At 41.6% G+C, this 10,248-nt stretch overlaps 1 protein-coding gene across 1 annotated transcript in view; it reads left to right on the forward strand.

Annotated features, from left to right (window-relative positions):
• HIGD1C (HIG1 hypoxia inducible domain family member 1C) overlaps nt 1-10,020 on the forward strand; it is an 83,116-nt gene extending 73,096 nt beyond the window's left edge. The window contains exon 4 of the mRNA XM_053708215.1: nt 9,735-10,020. Coding sequence (XP_053564190.1) covers nt 9,735-9,799 — 65 coding nt within the window. The 3' untranslated portion in view covers nt 9,800-10,020. The remainder of the gene's footprint in view (nt 1-9,734) is intronic.
• Nucleotides 10,021-10,248: the final 228 nt, after the last annotated feature.

Below are 10,248 nucleotides of genomic sequence, written 5' to 3' on the forward strand. Positions count from 1 at the left end.
GGTTAGGAGAAGGGTGTATTGGCAAGTTCCCTAAAGGGTCAAATATCTACCTTGTGTATTTTGTTACATAAACGTCTGGCGGACGTCCCAGATATGCAATTGTTTTGTCAGGCTTTTGTTCAAGCCAGTTAATCCTCCCTGGAGTCTTAATTTAGTTCTTAAGGTTCTTCAAGGGGCTCTGTTTGAGCCTATGCATTCCTTAGATATTAAGTGGTTATCTTGGAAAGTTTTGTTTCTTGTTGCCATTTCATTTGCTCGTAGTGTCAGAGCTCTCGGCATTACAGTATGAGTCTCCTTACTTTTATTTTTCATTCGGATAAGGTGGTTTTGCATACTAAGTTAGGGTTTCTCCCTAAAGTAGTTTCTGACCGGAACATTAATCAGGAGATTGTTGTTCGTTCCTTGTGTCCTAATCCTTCTAAAAAGGAACAGCTTTTGCACAATCTGGATGTGGTGCATGCATTAAAATTCTATTTACAGGCGACTAGGTATTTTCGTCAGTCTACTGCTCTTTATATTCTCTGGGAAGGGGCAGAAATCTACGGCTACTTCTTTCTTTGTGACTGAAGAGTATCATTTGCTTTGCCTATGAAACTGCTGGACAGCAGCCTCCTGAGTTACGGCTCATTCTACGAGGGCTGTTTCCTCTTCCTGGGCATTCAAAAATGATGCTTTTGTGGAACAGATTTGCAAGGCTGCAACTTGTCCTCTCTTCACACTTTTTCAAAATTCTATAAATTGACACTTTTGCCTTCAGCTGAGGCCTCTTTTGGGAGAAAGGTTCTTCAAGCAGTGGTGCCTTCCGTTTAGGTTCCCTGTCTTGTCCCTCCCTTAACTGTGTACTCTAGCTTGGGTATTAATTCCCAGTAGTAATTAGATGATCCGTGGACTCAGTGTCATAAGAAATAAATCAGGTAAGCATACATTTTTGTTTTCTTTCTTTCTTGACACAATGAGTCCACGGCCCGCCCTGTTCTTTGAACAGGTTGTTGGTATTTTATAAACTTAAGACACCTCTGCACCTTGTTGCTTCCTTTCTCCCCTTTGCTTAGGTCGAATGACTGGGGTTAGAGGGAAGGAAGGTGATATTTAACAGCTTTGCTGTGGTGCTCTTTGCTGCCTCCTTCTGGGCAGGAGTAATATTCCCAATAGTAATTAGTTGATACGTGGACTCACTGTCAAGAAATAAATTTATCAGGTAAGCATAAATTTTGTTTTTTGTTGGGTATACGACTCATCCCCTAACCCCCCTGTCTCATACCACTTTTTTTTATTTTTGATATTAATATTCTGGGGCCCAAACTAGCTAAAGGGTTGCCCGATGGCCTTTGGACTCAGACCTCCACCTATCCCTCCATTTAGCTAACAGGAATGCATATTTATATGCTATGCACTTTTCTGACGATGTTGCCATTATTTATGGGACATAAATTAAAATGTTCTAATTTGAATTTTATTGCACTTTTGCACAGAGGTTAAACACATCTCCAGACCAAAAATGCATTACTGACCCCAAGATAAAGATAGCTGGTAATTGTTGGATACACACATGCCTCTTATCATTATCACGTCTCTTGTTAGTTTACTGGTTCAGTTATGGACCAGTAGTGTATTGCAACTCTGGAGCTGATTTTGGCCTAGATTACAAGTTAAGCGCAAATTTGCACTTTTGCAAGCTCAATATTTGAGCTTGGCAATGCCAGAGCACATAGATAAAAGAGCACTTCCATAGGTTCCCATGGGAACCTCGTTTCCATGCTGGCAGCTGCACACAAGCACCTTGCGCTTTGCAGAGGGCAACTTGCACAACAATAAATAAATATGTATATGCTTATATACATATATATATTTGTTACAAACAACAAATATATTTTTATGGAGAAGTCCCCCATTTATTCCTATGTACAAAATAGTAAATATCCACAGCACTTGTATTAAACTTTACAACTTTATTCTATGACACACAAATATAGCGACGTTTCAGGGTCAAATCCCTTATTCATGCTATACATATGATACTGTGTTGCCTTTTTAACACTTTGTTTTGCGCTACTAATTATTTACATCTGGAGCCATTTACCGTTTTTCATTTTGGTACAATGTAATTAAAATCACTTGTCTGGTTTCCTTATACTAAATAATTTAATAACTTCAAACATCTATTTTGAAGTGCTCAAAAAAAATTAACAAATTGCATTACAACTGAACTGACTGGGTCTATTGCTAACTTTGTCATAGTATGGTTTTCTATAGACTATGAACCTGTTACCAAAATACTGACCAGTTAAATGCCCTATTTATTCCATTTGGGACCATCGTCCCCCAATACATATTTTTCTTTGCGTTTTTCACGAGCAACACCTTTCCTTTGAGTGCCCACATAATCAATAACTTGCCACGTTAGCTGACTGATCTTATGTCCCTTTACTAAGAAGTGGTGTGCTACTGGAGCATCCTTATCCCCACATCTAATATTGGAGCAGTGTTGACTCATTCTATCTCTAACTGTTCTCGCAATCTCTCCAATATAGATGAGGGAACATGGGCATTTTATAAGATTGCATGTGTGGTCTCACGTGCAAAATTTGAATTTTAAATTTGTGCCCACTTCCTATTTTTCTCCTGTTAAGTGTAGTCAGTCCACGGGTCATCCATTACTTATGGAATATATCTCTTCCTAACGGGAAACTGCAAGAGAATTACCCAGCAGAGCTGCTATATAGCTCCTCCCCTCACCTATCATACTCAGTCATTCTCTTGCAGCCTAACTAAAAAGGAAGCTGTGAGAGATCTGTGGTGTTTTTTAACTTAGTTTATTTCTACAATCAAAAGTTTGTTATTTTTAAATGGCACCGGAGTGTGCTGTTTATTCTCAGGCAGCATTAGAAGAAGAATCTGCCTGGGTTTTTTTCTATGGTCTTAGCAGACGTAACTAAGATCCACTGGCTGTTTCTCATCTGAGGAGTGAGGTAACTTCAGAGAAGGGGAATAGCATGCAGGGCTCCCCTGCAACAAATGAGGTATGTGCAGTAATTTATTTTCTGAGGAATGGAATTGACTGAGAAAATACTGCTGATACCATTGTAAAGTAAGTTCAGCCTTAAATGCAGTGATAGCGACTGGTATCAGGCTGATGTGTGTGTGTGTACACTGAATGAATGTATTTTTCTAAGGAATGGAATTGACTCTGAAAATACTGTTAATACTGAAATAATGTATGAGCCTTAACTGCAGTAAAAACGACTGGTAGCAGGCTTATTAATAATACATAACTTTCAAATGTATGTTTAAAACGTTTACTGGCTTGTTAATCGTTTTTGTGAGGTACTTGGTGATAAAACTTATTAGGGCATGATTTTTACCACATGGCCATTTTTGTTTTCTGCATAGAAACAGTTTCTGAGCTTCCCCACTGTTGTAATATGAATGGGAGGGGCCTATTTTAGCGCTTTTTTGCGCAGTAAAAATTCAGTCACAATCTGTCTACTTCATCCTCCATGATCCAGATCGTCTCTAGAGAGCTCAGGGGTCTTCAAAATCCATTTTGAGGGAGGTAATCAGGCACATTAGTCCTGTGACAGTGTATTTGACTGTGAGAAAAACGTTAATTATATAATTGTTATCCGTTTTTGGGTACTAAGGGGTTAATCATCCATTTGCTGGTGGGTGCAATCCTTTGCTAACTTAATACATTTACTGTGAAAATTTGGTTGCTATAACTATGTTGGTAATTGTTATTTCAACTGTGTCAGTTTTTTCTGTGCTTCTTAAAGGCACAGTAACGTTTTTTATATTGCTTGTAAATTAATTTTGAAATGTATTTCCAAGTTTGCTAGTCTCATTGCTAGTTTGTTTAAACATGTCTGACTCAGATGAATCTCTTTGTTCACTATGTTTAAAGGCCAATGTGGAGCCCAATAGAAATTTGTGTACTAATTGCATTGATGCTACTTTAAATAAAAGTCAATCTTTACATGTAAAGAAATTATCACCAGACGACGAGGGGGAAGTTATGCCGACTAACTCTCCTCACGTGTCAGTACCTTCGCCTCCCGCTCAGGAGGTGCGTGATTTTGTGGCGCCAAGTACATCAGGGAGGCCCTTTCAAATCACTTTGCAAGACATGGCTACTGTTATGACAGAAGTATTATCTAAGTTGCCAGAATTAAGAGGCAAGCGCGATAGCTCTGGGTTAAGGATAGAGCGCGCGGATGAGATGAGAGCCATGTCAGATACTGCGTCACAGTTTGCAGAACGTGAGGACGGAGAGCTTCATTCTGTGGGTGACGGATCTGATCCAGGGAGACTGGATTCAGAGATTTCCAATTTTAAATTTAAGCTAGAGAACCTCCGCACATTGCTAGGGGAGGTATTAGCGGCTCAGAATGATTGTAACACGGTTGCAATTCCAGAGAAATTATGTAGGTTGGATAGATACTATGCGGTACCGGTGTGTACTGACGTATTTCCTATACCAAAAAGGCTTACAGAGATTATTAGCAAGGAGTGGGATAGACCGGGTGTGCCTTTTACCCCTCCTCCCATATTTAGGAAAATGTTTCCTATTGACGCCACCACACGAGACTTATGGCAGACGGTCCCTAAGGTGGAGGGAGCAGTTTCTACTTTAGCTAAGCGTACCACTATCCCGGTGGAGGATAGTTGTGCCTTTTCAGATCCAATGGATAAAAAATTAGAGGGTTACCTTAAGAAAATGTTTGTTCAACAAGGTTTTATTTTACAGCCCCTCGCATGCATTGCGCCTGTCACTGCTGCGGCAGCATTCTGGTTTGAGTCTCTGGAAGAGGCCATTCGCTCAGCTCCATTGGATGAAATAATCAACAAGCTTAAGACACTTAAGCTAGCTAACGCATTTGTTTCTGATGCCGTTGTGCATTTAACCAAACTTACGGCTAAGAACTCCGGATTCGCCATCCAAGCGCGCAGAGCGCTATGGCTTAAATCCTGGTCAGCTGACGTGACTTCTAAATCTAAATTGCTTAATATTCCTTTCAAAGGGCAGACCTTATTCGGGCCCGGCTTGAAAGAAATTATTGCTGACATTACGGGAGGTAAGGGCCATGCTCTACCTCAGGACAGGGCCAAATCAAAGGCCAAACAGTCTAATTTTCGTGCCTTTCATAACTTCAAGGCAGGAGCAGCATCAACTTCCTCCGCTCCAAAACAGGAAGGAGCTGTTGCTCGTTACAGACAGGGCTGGAAAGTTAACCAGTCCTGGAACAGGGGCAAGCAGGCCAAGAAACCTGCTGCTGCCCCCAAAACAGCATGAAGAGAGGGCCCCCTATCCGGAAACGGATCTAGTGGGGGGCAGACTTTCTATCTTCGCCCAGGCTTGGGCAAGAGATGTCCAGGACCCCTGGGCGTTGGAGATCATATCTCAGGGATATCTCCTGGACTTCAAAACTTCTCCTCCACGGGGGAGATTTCATCTTTCAAGGTTATCAGCAAACCAAATAAAGAAAGAGGCGTTTCTACGCTGTGTACAAGACCTCTTACTAATGGGGGTAATCCACCCAGTTCCGCGGACGGAACACGGGCAGGGATTCTATTCAAACCTATTTGTGGTTCCCAAGAAAAGGGAACCTTCAGGCCAATCTTGGACTTAAAAATCCTAAACAAATTTCTAAGAGTTCCATCATTCAAAATGGAAACTATTCGAACCATCCTTCCCATGATCCAAGAGGGTCAGTACATGACCACAGTGGATCTAAAGGATGCCTACCTTCACATACCGATTCACAAGGACCATTACCGGTATCTGAGATTTGCCTTCCTAGACAGGCATTACCAGTTTGTAGCTCTTCCCTTCGGATTAGCTACGGCTCCAAGAATCTTTACAAAAATTCTAGGATCACTTCTGGCGGTACTAAGACCGCGAGGCATAGCGGTGACTCCGTACCTAGATGACATTCTGATACAAGCGTCAAGTTTTCAAACTGCCAAGTCTCATACAGAGATAGTTCTGGCATTTGAGGTCGCATGGGTGGAAGGTGAACGTGGAAAAGAGTTCTCTATTACCACTTACAAGAGTTCCCTTTCTAGGGACTCTTATAGATTCTGTAGAGATGAAAATTTACCTGACAGAGGCCAGGTTATTAAAACTTCTAAATGCTTGCCGTGTCCTTCATTCCATTCCACACCCGTCAGTAGCTCAGTGCATGGAAGTAATCGGCTTAATGGTAGCGGCAATGGACATAGTACCATTTGCGCGCCTGCATCTCAGACCGCTGCAATTGTGCATGCTAAGTCAGTGGAACGGGGATTACTCAGATTTGTCCCCCCTACTAAATCTGGATCAAGAGACCAGAGATTCTCTTCTATGGTGGCTTTCTCGGCCACATCTGTCCAAGGGGATGACCTTTCGCAGGCCAGATTGGACGATTGTAACAACAGACGCCAGCCTTCTAGGCTGGGGAGCAGTCTGGAATTCCCTGAAAGCTCAGGGATTATGGACTCAGGAGGAGAAACTCCTCCCAATAAATATTCTGGAGTTAAGAGCAATATTCAATGCTCTCCTAGCTTGGCCTCAGTTAGCAACTCTGAGGTTCATCAGATTTCAGTCGGACAACATCACGACTGTGGCTTACATCAACCATCAAGGGGGAACCAGAAGTTCCCTAGCGATGTTGGAAGTCTCAAAGATAATTCGCTGGGCAGAGTCTCACTCTTGCCACCTGTCAGCGATCTACATCCCAGGCGTGGAGAACTGCGAGGCGGATTTTCTAAGTCGCCAGACTTTTCATCCGGGGGAGTGGGAGCTTCATCCGGAGGTCTTTGCTCAACTGATTCGTCGTTGGGGCAAACCAGATCTGGATCTCATGGCGTCTCGTCAGAATGCCAAGCTTCCTTGTTACGGATCCAGGTCCCGGGTCCCGGGAGCGGTGCTGATAGATGCTCTGACAGCCCCTTGGGTCTTCAACATGGCTTATGTGTTTCCACCATTCCCGATGCTTCCTCGTTTGATTGCCAAGATCAAACAGGAGAGAGCTTTGGTTATTCTGATAGCGCCTGCGTGGCCACGCAGGACCTGGTATGCAGACCTAGTGGACATGTCGTCCTGTCCACCGTGGTCTCTGCCTCTGAGACAGGACCTTCTAATTCAGGGTCCTTTCAAACATCCAAATCTAATTTCTCTGAGGCTGACTGCATTGGAGATTGAACGCTTGATTCTATCAAAGCGTGGCTTCTCGGAGTCGGTTATTGATACCTTAATACAGGCTAGGAAGCCTGTTACCAGAAAAATTTACCATAAGATATGGCGTAAATATTTACATTGGTGCGAATCCAAGAGTTACTCATGGAGTAAGGTTAGGATTCCTAGGATATTGTCCTTTCTACAAGAGGGTTTAGAAAAGGGCTTATCTACTAGTTCGTTAAAGGGACAGATTTCTGCTCTGTCTATTCTTCTACACAAACGTCTGGCTGAAGTTCCAGACGTTCAGGCTTTCTGTCAGGCTTTAACTAGTATTAAGCCTGTGTTTAAGTCTGTTGCTCCGCCGTGGAGCTTAAACTTAGTTCTTAATGTTCTTCAAGGCGTTCCATTTGAACCCCTTCATTCCATTGATATCAAGCTGTTATCTTGGAAAGTTCTGTTTTTGATGGCTATTTCCTCGGCTCGAAGAGTCTCTGAGTTATCTGCCTTACATTGTGATTCTCCTTATCTGATTTTTCATTCAGACAAGGTAGTCCTGCGTACTAAACCTGGGTTCTTACCTAAGGTAGTTAATAACAGCAATATCAATCAAGAGATTGTTGTTCCATCTGTGTCCTAACCCTTCTTCAAAGAAGGAACGACTTTTGCATAATCTGGACGTAGTCCGTGCCCTGAAATTCTAATTGCAGGCAACTAAGGATTTTCGTCAAACTTCTTCCCTGTTCGTCGTTTACTCTGGACAGAGGAGAGGTCAAAAGGCTTCGGCTACCTCTCTCTTTTTGGCTTCGTAGCATAATACGCTTAGCCTATGAGACTGCTGGACAGCAGCCTCCTGAAAGGATTACAGCTCATTCTACTAGAGCTGTGGCTTCCACCTGGGCCTTTAAAAATGAGGCCTCTGTTGAACAGATTTGCAAGGCTGCGACTTGGTCTTCGCTTCACACTTTTTCAAAATTTTACAAATTTGACACTTTTGCTTCGTCGGAGGCTATTTTTGGGAGAAAGGTACTTCAGGCAGTGGTTCCTTCTGTTTAATGTTCCTGCCTTGTCCCTCCCTTCATCCGTGTACTTTAGCTTTGGTATTGGTATTCCATAAGTAATGGATGACCCGTGGACTGACTACACTTAACAGGAGAAAACATAATTTATGCTTACCTGATAAATTCCTTTCTCCTGTAGTGTAGTCAGTCCACGGCCCGCCCTGTTTTTACGGCAGGTCTAAATTTTAATTAAACTCCAGTCACCACTGTACCCTATGGTTCCTCCTTTCTCGTCTGCTTTGGTCGAATGACTGAGTATGATAGGTGAGGGGAGGAGCTATATAGCAGCTCTGCTGGGTAATTCTCTTGCAGTTTCCTGTTAGGAAGAGATATATTCCATAAGTAATGGATGACCCGTGGACTGACTACACTACAGGAGAAAGGAATTTATCAGGTAAGCATAAATTATGTTATTCCTATGTAAAGGCACTTAGGTCAGACCTCTGGTTAATTGTGCAAAGTGAAAACACGCCGTGGTTACATTAACCAGCCACTTTTAATGGCTGGTTATTTAAATTTGCCCCTTTACAGGTGCACCTTAAGATAGAACCTTATTTGTAAGCTAACCCTTTGTTTAATCCCTTTGCAGGGATTGCATAAATATAGGTGATATTTATATTATGTATTTAAAAAAATCTATATGTCAATTCAAACCGTGATATAAGGACATCTGTTGTAACAGCCACTTGGGTGGTTAAACCTAAATAATAAACAAAAGTACTCACAGGGTTTTCAAAATAAGTGGGTCATTTGTTTTGGGGAGAATTATCCCCCCCTTCCTCAGAAAACAGTCAAACAATTAACTTATTTTGAAAGACCTGCCAGGGCTTATCTTTGTGTATTTTATCGATATAATATTTGATTGGAGTAGCTGTTATTCCATTCATTAAGATGCCAAAATAAGTGTATTTCAGTAAGTAGTTATTTCTTTTTACTGAAAAATGTCCTCAGATCTGAAGCAATAGAGAAATCTCAGAAGCTTAATTCAGTTGTATCTATCTACTATTGCTTGATGATCATAGCAGCGGGTCAGCGATTCCCCTGCACTGATCGTTGGTGGCAGTATTCCCAGAGCTACATGGGAGTGCAAGTTAGGTCACCATGAACGTGCATGGTGACATCAAAGGGGGGCGGGGCTCCAAAATAACAAGTAGTTAAGGGAGCTTGTTGGTTGGGGTTTCTGTTCAAATCCCTTGATCTTGGCTACCTTTAAAAGCCACAGACCTCCAAGACTAGTTATTTGAAAGAATCGCTTGCCACTACAAAGCAGGTAAGGTTTTTTGTTTTGCTTTATAAAAAAAGTGCAAACACAATATATTAGGATTTTGGTTGGGAATGTGATTATATGCTCAATAAACTTATGCCTAGAATCCCATAATGAAGTTTTTATCTTCTTGTAGGCCACTTCCCCTCATTAAAAAAGTCTGTACCTATAGTCAACGTAGATTTTTTAATGTAACTAAGTTTAAGTACTGTAGGATTTTGCACTTTGTAACTATTCTTTTTCTTTTTTCCCCCAGGTGTTATGTATTCCATGTTCAAGGAATACATTAAGCCGCTTTTTAGTAATGCAGATGAGAAGTGAGCAACGGCAGATGACTTGCAGCAAATACACAGCATCAAATGAATTTGTGAATATTTCCTTCTGTATTTTCTAGGTTGCTATAAGGCAACACGTAAAACCGTACCCTCAACCGCACATTGTGGTCTACAAATCTGTTCTGTGAAGCTGTTTATATCTTTGAGAAATCACCAGATCATGTCCCCTACATTACAGAGCATCTGAAATAAAGCACTTCAATCTTAGTGTGCAGTATAGATTAATTGCATTTTGAATATGTCAAGGCCTGCTGATATGGTGTGGGAACTCAAATATGCTAAGGGATATTAAACACAGCACTCTATTTTGGAAAACCATCCTCCTTAGGCCAAACCTCATTTATTGCAGTGCGTTGTTTTTTTTTTTTTTTTTTTTTTTTCCTCACCTAAACTCAGATTATGAAAATAAGGCGTTTGTAGAGCTCTAGACTTAAG

The sequence above is a fragment of the Bombina bombina genome, chromosome 3 (genome assembly GCF_027579735.1).
Source record: "Bombina bombina isolate aBomBom1 chromosome 3, aBomBom1.pri, whole genome shotgun sequence".
NCBI classification, from domain to species: Eukaryota; Metazoa; Chordata; class Amphibia; order Anura; family Bombinatoridae; genus Bombina; species Bombina bombina.